This window comes from Tachypleus tridentatus, chromosome 10 (genome assembly GCF_004210375.1).
Source record: "Tachypleus tridentatus isolate NWPU-2018 chromosome 10, ASM421037v1, whole genome shotgun sequence".
Taxonomy (NCBI): Eukaryota; Metazoa; Arthropoda; class Merostomata; order Xiphosura; family Limulidae; genus Tachypleus; species Tachypleus tridentatus.
The window spans coordinates 139,025,800-139,050,210 of NC_134834.1; the positions used below are offsets into that span (position 1 = coordinate 139,025,800).

At 31.3% G+C, this 24,411-nt stretch overlaps 1 protein-coding gene across 6 annotated transcripts in view; it reads left to right on the forward strand.

The window, feature by feature from the left end:
• The window catches only part of LOC143230446 (transcription factor AP-2-epsilon-like), a 178,478-nt gene extending 154,665 nt beyond the window's left edge, over positions 1–23,813 (forward strand). For 2 of the 6 annotated variants that reach the window (XM_076464020.1, XM_076464021.1), the window contains exons 6-7: positions 9,633–9,780; positions 19,788–23,813. In XM_076464020.1, coding sequence (XP_076320135.1) covers positions 9,633–9,780; positions 19,788–20,082 — 443 coding nt within the window. In that variant the 3' untranslated portion in view covers positions 20,083–23,813. The remainder of the gene's footprint in view (positions 1–9,632; positions 9,781–19,787) is intronic. The other 4 variants (XM_076464017.1, XM_076464015.1, XM_076464019.1 and 1 more) reach the window with 4 other exon arrangements.
• The last annotated feature ends 598 nt before the right edge of the window (positions 23,814–24,411 follow it).

Here is a 24,411-nt window from a genome sequence, read left to right on the forward strand (position 1 = left end):
GTGGCTGATAAGGCAGCTTAGAATAATACTGTAATATTATACTCTTTGTAAAAAAGAACTTGCTCGGGATATGAAATCTGTTCACTTGATAGTTGTGTACAAGGTACCAGGAGAGCTAAACAAATGTAAGGAAAACTTGCTTTCTAAATCACGAATAGTTGCGTAAATATCATTAAATTCCGGCAGGACATTTTGACTTCTAAAAACAACGTTAATTCTGTAGCATCTCTAACATCTGTTATAAAACTATTAAATTGTGTTTACATTTGAAATTATTTGTACTAGCGATTTATAACTGTAAATGCCTCTAATGCCTTACGATACGAGTGTGTGTGTGTGTGTCTTCTTATAACAAAGTCACATTTGGCTATCTTCTGTGGCCACCAAGAGGTATCGAACTGCTGATTTTAGCGCTGTAAATCTGTAGCATTTCTGCTCTACCAACGGAGGACAGTACGATATGAAATTGAGAGTTTTTATCAATTATAAACCTTAGTAAACAAAAACAAATATTAATGGCTGAATTACAGGTTGAAAAAGCAGGTTCGAACTATCAATTGTATGATTTATAAAAATAATAGCTGACTGATTATAAAACAACTTCTCCTTATTCGATATTTTTAATACATTTTCTTCTTCTGGAGAAAATGTCGTTGTTATTATTAATTTGCTTTGTTTTTCATTGTTATATTGTTGAAATGAATCACAGAATCAGAATCATGTTCCCGTGTGAGTAATAAAATGGATACACTTAAAGAGACCCTTGATGGTGTTTTATCAATTCACTCTAGAGGTGTAAGCTTACATGTTCTCTGCTGGTACAGCGGTAAATCTATATATTTATAATTCTAAAATCATGCGTTTTATTCCTCTCGGTGGATAAAGTAGATAGTCCGATGTGGCTCTGCTATAAGAAAAAACACACAAACACATACGCTTACATAACAGGAGATGTACGATTATTCTTTGGCGTAAAGTAATATGAAAATGTGGGATCACTAACAAAGTACTTAGAAGAGGATAAAACATATTTCCTCTTACGGCTTTATACCCATTTAGTTGGTATATCTTGCCTATGGACTTACATTTACCAGAAACAGAAACAAGAATGTGTCCCAACACCTCTTTTTAATCCATTATCTACCATGCAACATCGGAACGTGCTATCATTTGTCCCTGAAGCGAAATTTCAGGAAGAATAAGTCATTGGAAAAGGCCAAAATATTTCACTGGACCACATATTTCTATAATTCGTCATGCTTGTCTCGTTAGTAGACAACGTAAGAGAAGTTAATTTGTAAGTATCTTCAGATGTCGCACACTAATAAAGAATTTGTTTAAATTAGTTTTCATAATGCTATGACGGATTGTTGTGAATCATTTTTCCGAATCAGACAGAAATGATTGTGATATTTGCTACAATAAGGTAAATTATTTTCACTAATAAAATTAGATACATTGTAGTTGTTTAGAAACAAGAGTTTCTTAAATGAAGTGTGGAAACCACACTTGAACTGTTTACGGATTTGAACATTTTCCGTAATAGTGCAAGTTATTCAAAAATTTTTTAGAAGTAAAAATTTACGAAATAGTAAATAATATTAACATTTATATATGTTTAATTAGTTAACATCGTTAATTTGATTTAATTCAATACCTATTTTAATGTTTTATACTATTAGATATATTTAATCTGTAAAAATAGCTTCCTTAACCAAATATGACAGGTACGGTACCATGAAGCTGTACATATGTATATGTAAAATTTGTTTTGGTTATTAGTAACTCGTTAAGCAGTTGTTTATGGAATACGAAAACCTTGCTAACAACGAGACTATCTAACGGATAAATCCGGACAAAGTTGTGACAAAGGCTTTTTGTAATTTGCCTGTCACTCATAATTAAGACTAATTATTATCAGTTGCAATTACTAATGAAAATTTTTAGCAACCCTACTAGCAGAAATTACCACAATTATGTTAGGTAAATTACTTTGTGCAAAATAACAATATTCTCTGTCAGAAACAAACATTTTTATTATGTTTCTACTGGGTATTATTTTTAACAACTTATATGCTTTCACTAGGGAAACCCAGTTTTGATACTCGTGGAAGGCAGAGCACAGACAGCTCATTTCGTGTTTTTGTGCTTAATTAGAAAAAAACAATCTTTTATGAAGTTGTAATACTAGAAATTAACAATATGAGCAGATTACTTTACATTTTACGTATCCAGTTGGACACATTTCATTAAATATAATGCTAATAATGGCATATGATGACGTAATTGACAAAGATTGGGTCAAAGTCAAAAGTCAGTACTGATCGTGTGAAAGCATAGTACGGTTTACTGCGATGTATATCAGTATCTATGTATGTAATCAAAACTCCTTCGCCATCTACTGAATAGCACCATAAACTAAAAATCCATAAAAAATCCACTCTTTGTGTATTGAAGATGACGACAATTAGAAAAGTAACTGTGGGGTCTGCAACAACCATTTCTTTATAATAGAACACAATTTTAAATAAAAGTATTCTCCTCACAACAAGAACACGACTTTTACTAGGACTGTACATGAATGTTTGATTATATCTTTATTGATGTAGTTTATAAATGAACTGCTGAGAAACGGAGTTCTTAAAACATTAAAGTTTGTATTATTAAAATTTATTAACCTTTTAAGCTCCATATATTGTGTATGACTGACTATAGAGAACAATCAGAACACCTTTCTTGTACAGCAAGTACTTCGCTGAAAAAAAAACCTTCTAATCTTTTTCAGTTAGGTATGAATACCACAAATGTTTTTCTTTACAGCAAAGCCACATTGGGCCATCTTCTGTGTTCACCGAGGGGAATCAAACCCCTGATTTTATCGTTATAAGTCTGAAGACTTAGCGTTGCCCCATCGGGGGACTAAATACTACGATTAGTAATTACTAGCACAAACAATCGCCCGTAGGGTGGCGTTTCTGCTGGTATTTTATAACGTTATATACATTTTGCAGTGAAATGGTAGATATTCTTATTATTTTGAGGCACAATTCAACTGTTGTTTAACCACATATAAAGATGTACAAATGCATTTCTCTTATTTATTCTTGATTTCTTTTCACATTGGAAGTGTTCTACAAAATATGTGATCTTTATTTAAGTTGGGGTGTGAATTGGCTCTGTAGTGGAACGCTGGCTTTGGGAGCAGTCGATCTGTGTTCAAATCCGTGCAATACTTTAATATTTTCCCCGCACTTTACGCTGTAGGCACGTTATATAAGAATGACAGTCAATCCTTTACTGTGGATCGTAGGGTGCTGCTGATTAGCTGTCTTTCCTTTGGTAAATAACTGCAAATTTATGACAGCCACAGATAAGCTTTGTCATAAATACAAATATTTAAATTAGTTAAAAATATTTATATTCAAAAACAAAAAATGTAATGATGGGAAATGTTAGGTACAGTATGAATTTTATTCGCAAAAAAGGTTGTACGAAACCTATAATAATCGAATTGAAAAGAGAACAAAATGCATTTAACTATATAAATACATATATACCCACATATGTACGTGTGGGTGGATGTCTGTTCGTGCATAGATGACAGAAATATAACTTAGGCTTTCGATAGGAGATAATACAAGTTAGGGAAGGTTTAAAATATAAGAGGACACATTTAAAGTTAGAGAAAGAATCACAACCTAAAATAGTCTTCTTTTTTTGTTCTTGTATTTTCATATCTCATTTATATTAACCCAAATTGTATTTATTTATCTTGTCTGTTTTTATATTTGTATACCTTTTTTTTTATCTCTTTGATGTATTACGTGACTTTTGTTTCATGTTGTGTAACAAGTGCTTTGAAAGGTTCCAAATTACCCATCATTTATTTCTACTTGTTATTTCTACTCGTGGTGTAAAATAACCTCAAAAGGGTGCGTACAAGGTTATCGTCTCTTGTTCGTAAACCACCCGTTTCTTAGTTTTATGTTTGCCAGAACTAGTAGGGTATCTGAAAATTATTATGTAGACTTTTGACAAGAAAACTCAACTGGATTTATTTCCAAACTTTCCGCTCTATCTTTCTTATTTTTTCCATCCCACAAAACCTCTAGAGAAATATGATAATCTCACGACCAAGTAGCGTCTGCACAGCCTTACCTCCTGTATTTTAAATCACATCTGTCTTGAAATACGAAATGTACTTCATCATTAAATCATATAAAAGTAGGCGATCTTATCCAGAAATGTTCGATTTCATTATTACTTCTGATGAGCAATAATTATGTCAACTTTGCATTCAATTTCCAAAAAAAAAAAAAAACGTGTCTTTCCTCTGTAATTATTGCAGATATTTATAGATTCTACTTCTTATACCTATTTAGAAATGCTCTGTTATTTTTGCAATAATATTTGCAATAAACATAACGTTTAACATGGACAGTTATTTAAAATAATATTATTATAGAGCCCAGCATGGCCAAGAGTGTTAAGGCGTGCGACTCGTAATTTGAGGGTCACGGGTTTGCATCCCCGTCGCGCCAAACATGCTCGCCCTTTCAGCCGTGGGGGTGTTATAATGTGACGGTCAATCCCACTATTCGTTGGTAAAAGAGTAGCCCAAGAGTTGGCGGTGGGTGGTGATGACTAGCTGTCTTTCCTCTAGTCTTACACTACTACATTAGGGACGGCTCGCACAGATAGCCCTTGAGCAGCTTTGTGCGAAATTCAAAAAACAAAAGAAACAATATTATTATTTTAAAATATAATGTTTATAGTATCTACATTTCCAGACGAACGTTGGCAGTTTGAAGCCTAAGGTTTAACATGACCAGTTTCTAGGAGAACATTAGCAGTAGAGAATGTTGTTTTTTTAGTGCAAGGCTATACCCGCAGGAATCAAACCGCAGATTTTAACATATTAAGTATGTAAATTTACTTCTGACTCATCGAGAGAAATATCAGCATGAAAAAAGATAGCATTTGGCATAGCCAGTTTTTTCGACGAGCATTGATACTTTAGACAGAAATAATGTCAAAATATCGAGGCTGAATTGTTGTAAAATATATTTAAGACATTCCAAACAATATTTCATAAGAGTATGAGTAAATACAGAAGTCCATTTCATGAACAAATTCATCCTTCATTCTTTTGTATTTTTTGAAATAGTTTTAACTCAGACGTTTTATCGTTGTTTGGCCAGAAGAAGATCTGGTGTCACATTTTACAATGTATTGAGCCTCTTACAAATAGCGCTCCAGACTAGAGTTAAAGTATGAGTCTGTATTGTAGATCAGTTAGTTGTTATTGAGTATGTTGCTGTGACTTTGTTCCCATCGGTAGGCGCAGATAGCACTCGAGTAGCTTTGCGCAAAATTAAAAATACAAACAAAAAACAAAACAAACCCATTGGTAGACTAAGCAAATAGCTCAATGTGGCTTTGCTATAAGAAAACACCCACACCCACACAGACGCTGGGAGTTTGTTCTGTGCTCTACATTTTGACAAATACAAAAAATATGAAGTTACCAAGTAAGTAGAATTTCGTTTATACGTTGTTCACTTATAAACTTAGGCTAGGAGCCTTCAAGAAATATAAACAGGAAACTTCTATAAGCGCGAAAGAAATGAACATTATATCCGAAACTTCAGTATATTAATCATTGATAATAATCCAAGGAGACTGAGATAAGAAATACATTTTTCAAAGAGATCATTTCACAAATCAATGAGTTAAGTAATGAAGGCCTTGCATGTTGGCAGACACTGGTTCTACACCTCCCATTGTTCGATGTGATATAGTAATAAAAGCTAGGAAAATGCCTCCAAAGATGTAGCAAAACGAGTTATTGATGAAAATAGTCATAACGCTTCAGCAAGGTGAAATATTGTAAGAAATTTCCCTATAAGACATGATATCTGATATATTGTACATTAGGACTCGACTTAAGAAGGAGAATCACATGGAGGTTGAACTTGTTCCATATATTTTTAATGTCCATAACCAGGAAGCCCCCGTACACTACACAATAATTATATCAAAAGATGAATTTTCAGTAACAACTAGAATAAAAGATCGAGATGAAGAAGACAATCAGCCTAAAGTAAAATCCAGAAAGACAGGTGGATCAAGCCAAGGGCCACAATTCATGATCGTTTTTAAAGGTACGTTAGCAGAAGAATGGCGAAATAGTTATCTTGAGAGAATACTTTGACAGAAATAATGCAACTTATTGCGGGGTCATGACAAAATCGTGGAACAAGTGAATCTATTCGAACTTTTAAATACAACTCGCGATGCAAAACGGTAAGTGGTGATAAAGGACAAGCCACTGAAATAAAAACGATGGTGATTCGGTAATAAATGAGTAAAAAAAGAAGGTATTGTATTTTTATTAGTAGTTTGATTTACTTTATTTCACGCATTTAATTAGAAATTTAATTGTTGTAATGTCTTTGTATAATGCACCATTATTTTTTTTGTGAAACAGGCAAGAAACTTTACATTCCAAAGAATGGGTAGAGTTGTAGGATGTTTTTAATTTCAACGTTTGTATTCTTATTTGGTCACAGAAAGGTTTGACGTCACATGATGAGCGTGTGGCTTCATGTTTAAAGTTTTCTACAAAGTCCTGGACAGATCTAAACATCGAGTTAGACTAGAGTTAGCATGCGCGTCATGTAGTCAGTTTGTTTGTTGCTTACAACAGATTAATTAGATTAGTAATGTCAATTTTGGGTAGAGTTATAAATTTAACAAGTGAAATATTTGTTTACACTTTATTTGCTTATAAGGTGAAGCTTTTTGTTTATTACATAAAATCGCTGAACTTGTAAACTTAATTTTTTGTTGTGCTATTTTTTATTAGTGTGCGACAACACAATAGTCTATCTACAGTCTTTCCTCGTAGGAATGGTACCGCGAATTTTAATGTTGTAAGTCTGTAACTTTATCGCTGCCTCAACAGGGAACATTAGAAATTGTTTTAAAATAAATGAATTGCTTGTTTTGTTTTTAGCATCACCTGTGTATGTTTTTGTTTTTTGACATTTAATGACAAGTGTGGCTGATTTTAATCAGATAGGACATATTATGTGCATCACCTGTGTATGTTTTTGATTTTTGACATTTAATGACTAGTGTGGCTGATTTTAATCAGATAAAACATATATTTTTTATTTGACTAAAACAAGAATCATTGTAAACAGCCTATGGTTTCACTGTCTTATTAATTATAACTCCTTTATGTGCATAGTGTGGCTGACGAAACGGGTAGTCGAACAGCTGTAGTCATCCAAACAGTTTTTTCACCCCGATGGCATATGATGGGCATAGTAAAATAGTTTCTTGAAACAGTATCTGCTCAAGTTAGGCCATGGATGAGTTGTCTAAGCGAGCAGATGCTGAAACCGTTAGATTTAACAGCAAAAAGAACTGGGTTTTTAGTTCTCTGCGACACCTTTCTCACATTGCACAATATTCCTGTTTATTAAAGTACTTAAAGCAAAAAACAAAGTGAAAAGAACAAGAAGAAATTGTTCATTAGAAGTAAGTGGCCTCTGTGGTGTGTTTTTATACATATAAAACACCATGCAAATGTCTTTTGTGGTTATTTTCATTCAGCGGGTACGATTCCTGGAAGTGAGTTTCATGCTTAGCATTTAAAAATAGAACAATAATTATTTAAACTGCTACTTTATAATTCAGTGTAAGTGGTCTCCTTCCCGCATTTCTTAACTTTATATGTTATGATATCAAAAAAGTATTTTGCTGCATGAAGGGCATATTTTAAGTACAGAAACAGTCTTATCACTGGTGTTACTAGGATTTTTCATTTGGTGAGAGGGGAAGGAAAAGGGACGCATCAGAAAGGGGTATAAAATGCCATTAGATATCAATGATTTTTTTTTTGTATTTCAGAAGTGCGCATTTATTATTTTAATTATAAAAAATATAAGTATTTTGAGTTCTCTGCACAGCTTTATGGCGGCCTGATGGTGTTTCAAACTCATCTAGATTTTATCTGATTAGAGATACTTCTTTCGTTTCAAGTTACCTAATATGATTACTCTTATCAAAATTAGCATGTTCATGCTATTGGAGTCGCATGTAGATGGGAATCTAAAATTTAACTGGGGGGGGGGGGCTTGTGGGAGAAGAGTTCTCTGATGTGCATATACGGGTGCCCAAGTGCACAAGTTAGTGAGACTTATTTTTGTATGACTGATATATGTCCTAATACTTCATTCATTAAATCTTGCGAACGAGGTCGAGTGCTTGACCTCAAATGTTTAGCATATCTCCAAATAATATTCATTAACTTATTCCTCATAGTCTGAACAGACTTGCCTGACCAAAAAAAAAAGCATTCTTTTTCTGAAGTTCTTTATCAACTGCATGGAACTTTTGAAACTTGTTTATTTTTTGTAATTGCAGTTCAGAACAAACGCTTGAAAACAGCAATCTTTTGATCTGAGGCTGTGTTTATTTTACATATATCATTTCACGTTGAGTAGTGTGATTACAATACACACAAAGCTCTGTTTCTTCAACTGTTTCATTATGATTTTGTTATATTTCGTCATAAGTAATGACCTGAATATGGTTATTTATGGCAGATCACTTCTTCAAATATATTTATTATTCCAGGATATTGCATTGTCCAAAAAATATTATAAAGCACAAGAGAGTTTGTTTCTAAAGCCGTTAGAATTTGTTAAACATAAAAGTTGTCGTGGAGTTAGGTACATAAATAAATAATTCTGTTTTTGCACATCAGCAATGGTAATAATTAAGGTTAAAAATTTCTTTCCACTTTGATTTTTTAACAATTCAGTAAATTTCAGTGCAATAAAAATGAAAAGTGATTTACAAAAGTACATTGTAACTAAATATTTTATTTTTTAGAGGATATAAAGCCCTTAACTAATGCCTCCAAATGGCTCAAAGCAGGCTATCTGTGCTCTGCCCACCACGGGTATCGAAACACGGTTTTTAGTGGTACAAGCCCGCAGACACACCGCTAAGCCATTTCATTTTTATTGTACTGAAATTTACTGAATTCAAAACTACAACAACCCCAACTAATCATTTAACAAAAGCAATGAAATAATAAATTTCTATTTTTAATTTTTTATTCGATTTCTAGGTTATGAAATGGTCAGCTTTACCTGTCTCACTTTTATAATGACTCTGGGTTTTAACGTTTAACAGTTCTTTCGTATCCTAAACGCCTTATGCGTTTAGTCAGATACTGATTCAAGTATTCCTTTTTATAGTTCTAACTAAAGGTGTGGCGATACAGTGATACGATACGATACGATTTATGTATGTTCACGAAATTTGAAACGTTATAAATTCAGGATTTCTAATAAAGTGATGAAACTTTGTAGAATGGACGGTAACTGCCTGTTGTTTTCCAAGATCAGTGCTAGGTTCATGTTTATTAGCAAGTGTTAATTAGAAAATGTGATGATTAAGTTAATCTAGATTCTAGAGAATAGTTGTAGTAAAAATAAATTACTTGGTTGAGTGATTATTGCGATTATATTTATTGTTTATGAATGTCAATATTATATTTCTCTGCATACAGCTTGTTCTAATAGTTTCAATATTTCTTTCTCCAATTTTAGGTGAAGCAATCCATCTAGCACGAGATTTCGGGTATGTATGCGAGACCGAATTTCCTTCTCGTCAGGTAGCAGAGTATTTATGCAGAAACCACAGTGACCCAACAGAAGTGTACCGAAGGAAAGAACTGTTACTAGCTACCAAGTATGAGTCAGTCTAGTTCTGTTATATATCAACTTTAAAATAATACACAATATATATATATATGAAGAGAAATAATTGAATATGGTGAAATAAATTCAATTCTAATTGTGGACCCTTTTCCTGATGCCGTTAAATTATCTTACATTACGTGTAGATAACAATGAAGAAATGAACATTGGATATTCACATAAAATACACGGTTAAATTACCGTAAGTTAATAAATACCTTTTGTTTTTTTCTCAAATAAGGATTTTCAACATCATCTTGTTACACATTTCTAAATAACTTAATTAATTCTGCAGATGTTTTCTTTAGTCAGAATTTGGTGTTTTTATTCACTACTTCTTAGTAGTGACTTGTATTTAAACCCATTTATCCTTGCTATAGCATCTTCCAAATGAATTATTTCTTGAGTTATATATTTTTTTTTACAGATTGTATCTCTTTATTTTATTTGTTTTTTCTGGTTTATTGTAAGCAAATATTTATTTACCATTATAGCTTCACCTGTTTTTACATATCCTTAAATTCCTGGATATACAAACACTTATCAAACAAGCTCTCTTCATGAGTTTGAGAAACAAAAAGTTATAGCCATCAATGAGTAGTAAATGTCGTTTTGTTTACAGCTTTAGAAAGCTTTATTATGAATCGAAGACCGTAATTTTTGCATTCTTATTTAAGTATAGTTAATAATCACTGGTGGCTTATGAGGCTTTTGGACAATGAAAAAAAAATGTTTTCAACATTTTTAACTACTGGAACTGGAAACAATTTTTTAAATTGCTACCAGACACGCAAGTAAACTATGTCTATTATCTAGTACTATTGTATTCGCAAAAACTGTTGCTTCTGTTCGTAAACTAATCAACAGGCCATGATACGATTTTCAAATAAAATTGTTCTGTAATAAAATCTAAACGTACAAAAACTAAATAAAAATTAAAACTGCCAACGGCAAGTTGCACATTTCAGCTAAAATTGTTTTCACTTTCCATTTCACAGGTAGTATCCTTCCTACGTGTTTAAGCGGTAAGCTTGAGGGATTATAAAACTAAAACTCGTGGGATACGCAACGCAGATTGCATTGTACAACTTTGCTGTAGAAACACACGCAAGTAGTTGTTAGGAAGTACTTCCAAAGTTATATTCATTGTACATTCAATGGCTTTGTATATTTTTATAAAACGCAGACTAATCCAAAATCATACATTTCTACTGTTTCTGTTTGTAATTACAGGCAGACATCTAAATTTTTAGACAAGGGTGCTATTTATTATAATAATATCCATAATTAAAATGAGTGACGATATTTTCAATAAACCCTAACTCAGTTGCAGGGAAATTATAACAGCATCCATAGTGTGTACAAATAAAGAACACCCGTAAGTATGTTGAACTGAGACCCATTCATCACAACTATTATTTCACGGAATTAATTCGGTAATTCGTTTAACTTTAAAAAATGTGTCTTATTGGTCCAGATTCCAGGTGACGTCATTTGTCATTCCCTTAAGGTGGGGTTTAGCATGTGGAACTCCACGGTCATCCACGGTTTCAGATTTCAACACGAACATGTATTTTGTCGACTTTAATCTTGAAACATCCGTTTATTCAATAATATGTTATTCAAATGTTTCTATTAGAAGTATGTGTTACTTTTATATGCTCACCTGTATAAACTAGTCCATGAAATATATTTTTAATTTTATGTAATTTATTCTATTTTACTGAGATATTTTTTTCTATCTTACAGACGTAAACAAAAAAAGATAAGGACAATTTATTAGTTTAAGAAAAGATCGTTTCATTTTCTAGGAACGTTAAGAACAGTACTTCATATGAATCATATCGCGATTAGAATGCGTATATTAGAATTAATGTTTTTTTTTTTTTTCTTGAAACAGTTTCATTCAGTTAAATGAAACATCTTTGTGTTTCTACTTAAATGTATATTTTGTGAAGATAAAAGATAATGTCTATAAAGACCTGCATCTAAATTGTTATGTAATTTTGCCCATTTAGCAAATATATCGTTTGTTTTGACCGATTACAGATACGTAATGTTCATCTTCTAAAACATAAAGAAATAATTTTAACGACGCGTAATTTATTTTTCTAAATAAGGCTTTAATGTTTTTATAAAGCAATACAGGTTTATGAAACCTAACAAAGCATGGAAGAAAAAAACACGACTGGCTAACACTGCTTTTAACTTGAGGCTCTCACACAATTTTGAAAGTTTTAGTGATACGTTTTATGTATTTGTTCTATTACAAAGTTTCAGAAAAGTGCCTTAACTTTGTGTATAATCATTAAATAATAGGAAAACAGCACCTGATTTTATTTGGCTGTACATAAATACAAATAATTTCGTCAACTTGTTGATTACTTTCGCTTATCTATTATTTTGAGAGTATTTAAAATTGTAAAGAGAAGTGATAGTGTTGATGCATCATCATTTTTCATACTTAACGGTCATCTTCAGCTAACAGTTTTGTTTTTCTAACAGAGTAGTTAGTCTTTAGAATGAGTCGCCTTCTGATATCGTGGGGGCAGTAAATTTAAATACGTTTAAGAGAAACCTTGATAACTATATGAATGATAAAGGCTTGATTTAAGATTGTTAAATTTTTTTATTTAATATTTTTAGTCTAATTTGGTTTGTTTATAATTTCGCGTAAAGCTACATGAAGACTATCTGTGCTAGCCGTCCCTGATTTAGCAGTGTAAGACTAGAGGGAAGGCAGCTAGTCATCACAACTTACCGTCAATCTTGGGCTACTCTTTTACCAACGAATAGTAGGATTGATCGTACCATTATAACGCCCACACAACTGAAAGTACGAGCATGTTCGGTGGGACAGGGATTTGAATCCGCGACCTTCAGATTACGAATCGAGTGCCTTAACCACCTGGCCATGCCGGGCTCTTGAAAACTTAAACTGAATGTTTAACATCAGTTTAATTCCAGCTTTTCGTTTTTGTTTTAATTTTTACGAAGACGTCTTACCAAACCATAAAATATTTCCAAAATTGTAAAGTAACTTTGTGACCATAACTTCAATTTTAATTACATCTACAATAGTATAATAATAGCTAGCTGAGGCATGAGCGTCTTGTAAATCGTCTTAAAATAAAACACCTGCTCTCCAGTGGTGTAGCAGTATGTTTGTGGATTAACAACGTTAGAAATCGGGGTTTCGATACCTGGGGTGGGCAAAGCACATATAGCCCATTGTGGAGCTTTATACTTAATTCTAAACAAATAAACATCTATAATCCATCAGAGTCAATAAATGTTCGAATCTCTCTCTTTGTATAAGGCTAAGTGTCTGTTAATGTTATTTTAATGGGTTTTTTTCAACCATCGTTATATTTTTGAAGCAATTAAAGTGGCATTGTTTCTTTTATAGTTTCGAAGATTTGTCAAGCCTACGCCTTTTACCTCATTTGACTATGTCATAAGCTTACCTTGCGAAATGTTGGTGTTTGCCACTCAGTTAAACGAATTAAAGAAGCGAAGTTAGCGGTGTTTAAAATCTTGCTTTATTTTCCAACATTTTTATCTCCAATCAATTCATTATCTAGGTTAACAGGTTTAGCATTTAAATGTTCTTGTTTGTTTCTATATTTCCATTTAATTGCCAGAAACTAGTGGATTTTAAGATATGTCGTTTTCCTTAACTTCTGTAACTAGAAATTAAGGATATTTATAATGATCATTTTTAAATGTTTTTTTCTTAATGGGAAATGTTAATAATTGCAAAAATTAATTACTGGTTCCTATATTCTCACAATAGAATAAAAGGTATCACTAACGTAGAGCATTATAATATCTATCAGAAAAACATTGTTAACGTGAAGAAACATTAAGTTATCGAAAAAGCTATAGTCATATAAAATGGAAATATAAGAAACACAATCCAAGTTATAAGAAACAGTTAATGCAACCCTGTAATATTTTATTATTATAACAAAGCTACAGCTGTTACAGTTGTGCGTATTTGCTTCTTGTGAGCCAAAGTTGTTCCAGTTGTTTCTTTTAACTTGTCTCGCGTGTTTGATTTCTGTAGATGAAGACAAGAGTAGCATTTTAAACGATGTTGCACTTGTAATAATACCAACAACAAACAAGTAAAATGTCGTGGATGCGCTGTTTTAAAAGTCACTGCACATTTTGGAAAAAAACAGCAGATAAAAAGTAGTAAGTTTTTACTTAACTTTGTCGATTTTTTTCTCATAATGTATAACAGATAACGAATTTTGTTTTCACATGTGAGGCCTAAGATTATTTTAAATTGGAATGATGCTTCTGTCTGATATATTTTAGGTTTCATAATAGTTCAGAAACAATAAGACTATCATTGCTGTATAGAAATTCATTGGTAGTTCTCCACTAACATTTTATATAACATAGCTGTCGGAACAACTTTTCCTCTCGATTTTCTAATCTGCGACCCTCAGATTACTAGTCGAGCGCCCTAACAAACTGGCCATGAATCTGCTTTCTCAGTAAATCTGTACACTTTCTTTTTATTGTGACAAAGACTATACTCAATTCTGGTTATTTATTTCAATATTTGGACGAGTAAATTTTCTCTACCTTATTTTATAAAGTTAAAGAGTAATCAATTTAATTTTAAAATCTGAAAAGTTGTTATAAGATAATATTAAAATAATTTTAAAATATTTTATTAAATTTTAAACTGTAATTTGATAAAGCTATAACATTATAATATAGATGTCACAAACAGGAGCTAGCTCCCTCACATCCCATCCCAAGCACCCATTTAAGAGCTTCCGTATTTTTCTGTATATTTGCGACTTAAGTTAGTTAACAACAGTTTACGAACATAATGAAGTGGTTTATTTTTGGAAGAACATATTACGTGTTTTGACAGAACATTCGTCTGTCGTATTGAGTTATAGAAAGACAAGACAGATCAATGTTCTGTCGATATATGTAATATGTTTTCTGAAAAATAAATCACTTCGTTATATTTAATAAATTAGCAAACAACGATTTATAATATATTAGTATATATTTTTCAAGTATCTTCGACTTATCCGACTGGAATAAAGCTTCTAAAACGCAAGATAAAGGGACAAAGATAAATATATAATATAAGGTAACGTAAGTTAGTCATTAACTTATCATGAAAACAATTTCACTTGTGTTTTTATCTGAATACTAATATATAGTAGTTCCCATTGTTTTAAAATATACTCAAATTGCCAATGCATCTGTAAAACAGTTTTGAGGAATACGCACCAGAGCCCCTTAATATCTGCTTCCTTTGATAAGTGCTCTTCTGTCATATTTGTTTTACTTTCAACTTTGTAAAAAATTAATACACTGTAGTATTTTTATCTCGCTTTCTCCAAATATAATTATTCCAATGTAGTAGTTTTTAACATTGTGTTTCTGTTAACATATAATCTGTAACTAACTTTTGAATTCATGATTATGAGAAACCCACTCACTCTCTTTGTTAACCTGAAGATGACCTAAATAGGTCGAAACATTGTTCTGTACTTTATTTTAATTAAAGTTTTAGTACCCATACCAACCGCCTTTAGAATATATATTTTTTAACTTTTGAAATTAACAAATATAAGTTTTGTTGTTTTTAGCAAAAGAACAATCTTTGGTGGGGCGAGAAAGCAAAGCAATTATTAAATTACTTCTGGAAAAACGGTTGTTCGAACCATTTTCTAGTCACGTAACTTATGTGTTGTAATTCTTCATTAGTGTCTATGTTCCTTTCCTTGTGAAAGCTTACGGTTCCAATCTGTTACTAGCGTTATAAAACTTCTAGCTTATCGCTAAGCCTTTACGGGACGAGACTTCTTTTATCGGAAGTTTCATTTAAATGATATACAAAAGAAAATTACTTTTGCAAAACATTCGCAGTTTTGAAATTATAAGTTGGTTTCTGAAACTTTCTCATCCTTTTGAATCGAATGTTCGTGTAACATCAGGTATCTTATGGCGCCTTTTTCTCCCTGCAGGAACGTTATTGTGGCCTTGTATAAGTATGGGAAAAATAGATTAAAATTTTAATGCTTGAATATAATGCAACATAAGCAGACCTATCTAGAGTGCTTTAACTTTATATAATTTGTATAATTTGTTCGCATCTATCCAACCCTCTATATTTGTCCAAATGGTCATCGTTTTTAACCATGTGCTTCGATGATTAACATATACATATCATATTTCAAAGACTTGTAGTATCAAACAACATACCATTCTTCAACCAGAATTTTCAGTTATATAACCATTTAAAGTTAGTAACATTGTTTTGAATGTAGCCGTGGTTGGAGATCCAATGATAAATCACATAAACCTGTATTTGATATTAAAATACTTTTGTGGACGATTATATACTTCAAATTTATAAACTGTCACATTTTTTAAATTATTTGAGAGTAACAAGAAAACACAATTAAAATTAGTTTTGAATAAAAAATTCAGATGCTATTTATCATACTTCAGATAATCACGTATTTTTATTATTTCTACACGTAATTCTAGCTTAATTGAAACAAGTGGTCTCACATTGTTTTCAGAAAGAGGATACTTGATTGAGCTGTCAGTACTTCACATTTTTTCAAAGTGTTCTCTCAGTGATAAACATGGAATTACACAGAATACACGTATATGTATTTCATTATTCTGCTCCCACTTCATTTTGAAATATTTATTTCAGTTTTAATTTTTTTATTTGACAATGAGAATTACCCTAGCGATGGTGCGTGATTGGAATATATACTTATTATTAATTACTATACAAAACTTATGACCCCTGAATGTTAAACACAAAAATTTAACAGTGCATTCAGTTCTCTTGAAACAATTATAAATTATACAAAATGCGACTAAAGACTTTAGCAATAACCAGTTATAAATTAGGATGAAAAAAAAGAATAGAAATACATCTTATAAAGAAATATTTATGACTTTGGAACTTCAATATACACAAAAAAGATGAACTTTTAAATGTAATTTACACTCAAAATTGTGCTATGAATTTTCATAGCATATGCAGCTTGCGATTTTGCTTATAACTGTTAAAATACAGAGATAAACTAAATACTAAAGAAGAAACCGATATTCCTGTGTTTGGGTGCAAAGAAGTAGCCATATTATTTATTTTCCATATACAAAACTGTCATCAACAAATAGATCCTATTTGACATTTTCATTTATCGAAAGTGATTCATGAAGAATTTAATGCACATAATCCTGTAAATGTTTCGGACGTGTAGTACAAATAATGCATAATTTATTATATCATATTATTTTCTTAAACAACATTGGAACTATTTAGTACCAATGCTACATTGTATTTAAACTACTTTGCAGTGAATTTAGCGTAAAAATAATTATTTTTATTTGTCAGATTTAGATACATAAGCGTTTCATTAATCATAGTGGAAACCGTCCTCTTCAAATAATTATTTTCTTGCTGTTGGGTTCTTTGCATTTCTCTTAGTTTTCATACGAGTGATAAAGAATGGAGCTTTTTCTTCAGATGATAATTATAATATTTTAAATAAACTAATGTTATATTTATTTAGATTTTTCTGTCTAATTTTGTAAATTGCCATCTGATTTTACTGATTTCCTACAAGAAAGAATTTTGTTAGTGATTGCAGGAACTTATAAGAAGCAGAGAGAAAAGTTTGTTAATGTTATTATTTATTATTATTTTCCTTAAACAAACTTCTAAGTATCGGAGCAGAAACATCGTTTTTACATTTAATAGTGTGTTTTGCAGTATGTAAATTATTAATTCGAAAAAAACACTTCGAACTACCGTTTTCATAGCATCGTAAATGTTATGAGAGGGAAAATGAAGTTTACTAACGAAGACAAATACCACTGAGAGAATGAATCACATTTTCTTTACATAATTCATTGAACGTTTATGAATACATTTATTCGATCATTAATGAAGTTTGAAGCAAAGTTCATTTGTATTTATATATTTCATATAAAATCTTAATGATATTTTGATTCATTGAATCATATAATGATTCATTTGTATTTATATATTTAATATAAAATCTTAATGATATTTTATAACAATAAAGTTTGGAAAACATTGAGAATGAATTAACAGTGAAGTATTGCAAAAGAATTAACACCATGAAGGAAACCACAAAATACAATCAAAATATCAGAATTATCAAACGATAGAGCAAATAATATAGACTAAAAACAGAAAATGTCAATCATCGGTCATAATTTAAGCTACGTGAGTTACAAGTTGATGGATGTTATTGTATTAATTAAAAGTACTTTAAATGGGTGTTTGTAGATTATTAACATCGAGGTGGTCTTTCGCAACTGGAAGACTTTCTTTCTTGTAGACTCAGAGTAACATAGGTAAAGTTGTTACTTTATTTGTTATGACACAGGGTTTCTTCGTGTGAATGTATTTTGCTGAGTGAAATGGATTTTACCAGTTCTACTCAATACTGATATGTGTTTATTTTAGTTTGCAAATGTTACTTAGTTTTACCAATGTAAGTAACCTCATATCTGTATATGAGCCACATGGGAATGAGTGTCAGTAATTGATTCTTATGCTGAAAGTAATTTTTCATTCAGAAACTAGGTCTAGAGATAAATCTGAATTGAATCTTGAATGCATGTCTTTTTATCAACACTTTGTGAACCAATGGCAGATAACAAGTAGTCATTTGGGGACAGTGCATGGTTTGTTACAAGGTTGAAATTTATTGTTAAGGATTTTGCATGTGGTATTGTTTACGTTTGTTGGATAGCAACTGCGTTTTAAAGGTTTATACATCCTAGGAGTTTTTTCTTGTATAATGGTGTAATTAGAATCGAGGTGAAAAATTCTGTTTAAAAAGTACTTGGTTTGGGTTACGTTTAAAAAAAAACACGTAGTTACACCGATATAGTGATATAGAGGCCGGTGAAAGTGTTTTTATGCTTGTTTATAATGATACTGAAACAAAAAAAACCTAGTACATATATGACAACTACCATTGTTAATTGAGAAACACTAGGACGGAAGAGTTTGGAAACTTAAAACGACCGTTCGAAGACTATTACCAACGAGATGTGCAAAATACTTAACAAACACATTTTGTATATTGATGCTTGTCATAACTAGAATAAAACACATTCATGCACACTGAGGACAAACGCAGAACAATTAAAATACAAGTATTAAGTTAAAAACGGTTTCAATTTAATCTATCAACACTCGATGTTTGTCAAGCGTGACGAAAGGCTTTCATTCACAACGATATTTGAAAACAATTATAGTTTTATTTTTATGATTTATGCTTAGTGTATACTTGAGGTTGACATTTTAGAAGATGTTCAATCAGTAATTTCGTTAAATATTACTATTGTGACATCTAAAAATACGAGGTGTTTTTGGTAGTACCACGCCTCGAACCTGAGACCATCGTACGTCTAATTAGATATACAACTGACTACCATTCGTAGGATTATTTTTGTACTTTGATGTCAAAGTTATAATATTTTATTGATCTGTGTATCATTCGAGAGGTTATGAAACATGAAAGTGTTCCAGAAAATGGAATTATATAAAGTAATCAGAAAGTATGTTTTAAAATTCTAATCATCTATAGCAAGTAACAGTGTAATATTAAGAAAACTGAAGGGGGTTGTTAAAATAACGTGCAACAGTTAGCTTGAATAACTGTCAATTTTCAGTTTCATCTATTTAAACTTTTCTTGTCTGGACAATTCAAAGGACATCCTGAATTACAGTAGGAATCATAATTATTACATATGGCATTCAGAATCAACATAAGTTATGACTTTAATTTTGTGCGGCTGAATCATAAAATACTCGTAGTATTTCTATTTTATATATAAGATTATTTTGTAGGCTATTTAGTTACATATTTCCATGTCCTTTGTAACGGAGGGTATATTACACTTTATATTTAATCTTGTAAATGATCATTGACAGTTAAATCATTTCTTTCTTTTCAGACAAACATTAAAAGAGTTATCCGACTTACTAAATCAAGACAGATCTCCTTTGTGCAATACTAGGCCTCAAAGTATTTTGGATCCTAACATACAGCGCCACCTGACGCATTTCTCTCTAATAACTCACGGATTCGGCAGCCCTGCGGTGATGGCAGCCCTCACAGCAGTTCAGAACTTCCTTACGGAGTCGCTCAAGTACATGGAAAAACAGTTGAATAACTATCAGACAACAACCCCTGGCCATGTAACCGCTGCGGGCAATGGGGTTGATACTAAAAAAGAAGACAAGAAATAATGACCAATAGAGAAAATTAAATCTTTTTTCCTTGATTTTGAAAGATAGAAGGTACTCCAACTGCTCAAAAACAATTTTGAGAAAGGTGAAATAGATACGTAGCTATGATTTCAATGTTTATAATTTAGTAGAACAGTCTGTCACAATAGATACCTTGAATTTAGGGTGACAGAAACATTATAGTTCATTAAAAGAAAAAAAAAATCACGAAGGTATGTTCGATTCGTCTACCGTGCTCGGTGCCACCTATATTTTGCTCCCCAAATTCTACAGCTGCAATAAAATGACCCATCGAAAATAATATTGCCAAATCATCCTTCATCATAATATGTATATCTATTGCCATAAGAAGTTAAACATAACTTGTATGCTATAAAGGTAAAATTTGATATTGGCTACGTTGGAACTCAGAACAGCGCATCTATTGCCACAAGAAGTTGAACGTGTCTTACTTTTAAAGAACAGCTCTTATTGGTTATTCTGGATTAAAGAGACATTGAAACGTGTATATGAAAGATATTCTTTGAATAAAGAATCTTGATAACATGATACGAATGTAAACAATGTGATGTCCAAGAACTCTTTTGACAAATAAATTATTATGATTTTGTTTTATAGTTTGAGCAGAACTTGAAGTTTTATCGTATAAATATAGTAATCTACCATAAAGATACTTTATCCAACACTGAATGCTCATTTTGTATCTGTTATGGAAATGTACAAGGTGTGCATTTTATTGTGTTGCAACAATAAAAGTCTCGCCAAAAGTAAATTCGACATGTGCCAGAAAATTGATGAATTATTTTTATTTTTGTTTTACTAATAAGTAATTGCATGACTTACGTTCTCAGCGCCATGCTATTTTTATAGTATTAGCGATGGAAAGTAAACATACCTATTAAAAACTAATATCAGTTCAATTTTTGAAAGAGTATTGGTGTTTGCATTATGTGCATTTGTTTTGTTTTTTATTCTATTGAGTTAGATAAAAAGAACCTATGTAATCAAACGTTTTTGTATAAAAAGAAACTAGATGACATTTATAGCAGAGGATTCTTTGCAAAATTTCTATTTTAAAATACATGTATTTTCGCTACGTGATGAAAAAAACTCAATAGAAAAATCAAATTTTTCGGTTTAAACGTATAAACTTTTTTGAAAATAGAAAATACAACAGTTTCTTACTTTATTTTAGTAAAGTATAAAGCTATAATCGCTAGATTGGAATGTTCCTTTGTAGTTTTAGTAAACATGGATTAATTAATATTTGGAAACTGTACTTGTTACATGTTAGATTAAATCTTCTGGGAGTTATTATGAATAGGGCGAAATTGTTTAAAGTGCAAACAATGTGTTTTCACCTCAGGTCTTTGGTAATAATGCTCTTGTATGTTGTATTTTGTTTTATTTTTTGTTTGGTTGTTGATTTGTCTGTTTCTTCGTGTCATTTTGCATAGAAAACCTCGAAATTGATCTGTCAATATTGATATAATGTTGATTTTCCTCAATATTGACAAATGTTGTGAACAAAATTGTTTACCACGTCATAAATATCTTAAATAAATGTCAATAATAATAACAAATTAGTCCACAAATGTTATCATCGGTTAGTGTTATGAAGGCTGACACAATGGGAATTCAACTGATGATAAAAAGAAAACAAACTGTGTCGTAAAATTTCTGTTTGATAGTTTCTGCTAATAGCAGCTATCATTATTTGAAATGAATAGAAAAACATTGTTCCTTGAATAACCACTGAATCATCTAATAAATATCCCTTGAATATCCATTATGAATTAGATCTAAACTGGTTATTAACATTAAGTAGATTTATCAGTAACTTTATATCAAAAATCAATTTTAAAGCTAATAAAATTAGACATGATACAATGCATGAACTCTTCTGCCCCTCACAGATTTAAATATTTTTGCATTAAAGTTAATTTTTATTAGTGTATCCCTTAGTTTTAAAGTTTAAATTGAAAGTTTTAAATTTAGACTAAATCCTTAATTAACACCAGCAAACCGTCCATTTAAATAAAAATGTATATACTTAGCATAACGTTTTCTTTATAGACAATAATCCCGAATAAATATTTATCAACATACAACCTCAAATTTAAATTTGGCATTTTTAGCAGAGTTTTAAAGTCATTAGAGATTAAATTAATTAAACAACAAGAAGTTAAAGGTCTTAAAAACTATAATTAGATTGCGTTGACTGATCAGTGGCTACCAACATCGATAACGAAGTTTTATATTGTATTAGATAGCTAAAGAGTAAAATCTATCTTTTAGGTGCTTTTAAACAACACTTCAAAGGGCTCTCACATTCAATATGAAAAATTTGAGTTAATAATTGCATTCATGTTCTGCATTAAAAATAATATTACAAAGAAAAACGATAGGAAGGTGACTGAATTTGTTGTAGCTGAAAATTTTCATACTAATCGTACACGTAAATTGAAATGCTAATTAAACTTTCAAAGAAAAAAGCACAACTTTCAAAGTTCGTATTATCAGCTTAATGATATTATTTTGCATAATATTTCATATCAAATAGAATGTACTGTAATGTCACAAACATAGGTAGCATAACCGAATAGTTTTCGATACTGTTAGCGTTTGTGACACGAATGGTGATTAACGTAACAAATGTAATCTGTGTATTTCAGTAAATATGTACATCCTACACGAAGGACGTTTTCTAAACGAGTATTTTTACAACAGTTTGGATTGGGCTGGGGTGTTGTTTTACCAGCTTTCCCACCTCATTGGTCTAGTCCTCCGAACATAAGGTCAGTGTTTTAATTTGCATCTTGTACTTAAAGTAAAGGCCCGACATGGCCAGGTAGGTTAAGCCGTTCGACCCGTAATGCGAGGGTCGCGGGTTTGAATCCCCATCGCACCAAACATGCTCGCCCTTTCAGCCGTGGGGCGTTATAATGTTACAGTCAATCCCACTATTCGTTTGTAAAAGAGTAGCCCAAGAGCTGGCGGTGGGTGGTGATGACTAGCTGCCTTCCCTCTAGTCTTAAACTGCTAAATTAGGCACGGCTAGCGCAGATATAACAAACAAACTTAAAGTAAAGTGATCAATTTCTTTTAAAGGTAATTTTTTTTCAGACAAGCCCTTTAAAATAATCTTTTGTTTGTTGCAAGATCAGAGGATTTAAAACTCAAAATTTTGATTAGAAAAGCAGAGACTGTGAGCTTGAGGCAGATCTCTGGAATAAGTATTACGTATTTCTTAATTATTCTTGTACAGTATAATGAACTTCAGTCTTAATGAATAACATCTCCAGTGTAAATTGTGTCCTGTTCGATGTCCATAAACATAACCACGCATGAATGACACGCGGTGACAATTCGTTATGTACACGGCTTTCTATATGAATAGGTTATGCGCATCTATATAGATAGAGATTTATATACATGTACATTTACGAGCTTCGTGTGCCACCTGTCTTGTTTCGATGCCATATTCTATCAACTGAACTGTGGGTTTTAATTACTAATCCTATTTTATGATCAAGTTTTAAAACTATGTGGCGTATTTAATATTTTGTTTAAGTTATGTAAGTGAAATCAGTTGTTCCATGAAAATGAAAATAAATATTAATAAAGTTGGTTTACTTCAACCAGCCAGTAAATGTATTACTTTGTTTTATTTAGGTGTTTATGTGATTCGAAACTACTGATCCAAGTATCAAATGTACAACAGATAGTTTTACTAAGATAACTATAAAAAACAAGCGAAATAAATATAGAAACTTTATATATGTGACAAATAAAAGTATAATACTGTGAAACGTTTATTTTTATTTTCTCAAATTCATAGGATGTCCTATATATTACATGCGATAAAATATTAACTATGTTAATTAGGCAAATGTAAAATACTAGCTCATATTCATTCAGAAGCTAAATAACTAACTGAAATTATCATTTTATTTACTAAACACCAGTCGGTGTAAGTATAACTCTTTTGTAATTTTGGTCTTTAGAAATGGAAAAAAATATAACATCAATTTTTATGCTTTTAGATTCATATGGATTATACAAGGTTGTTAAGTACAATTTATCTTTTGAGAAATTTATAATAGTGTAAACCAAGGCACAGGGGGATAAACAATCAGAAGCTGAAGTTTTACATGCATATACTAATATGTGACATGACAGATATTGTGATAAAATATAAAGCCTGAAATGTAGTTTCTTAGTCAGCTTATAGGCAAAACATATGTTTGTATTATGTATTGGCTTCCATTCAAAATTTACAATTAGGGAATTAAGAAACAAACTAACTTCATGTATATAATAACAATA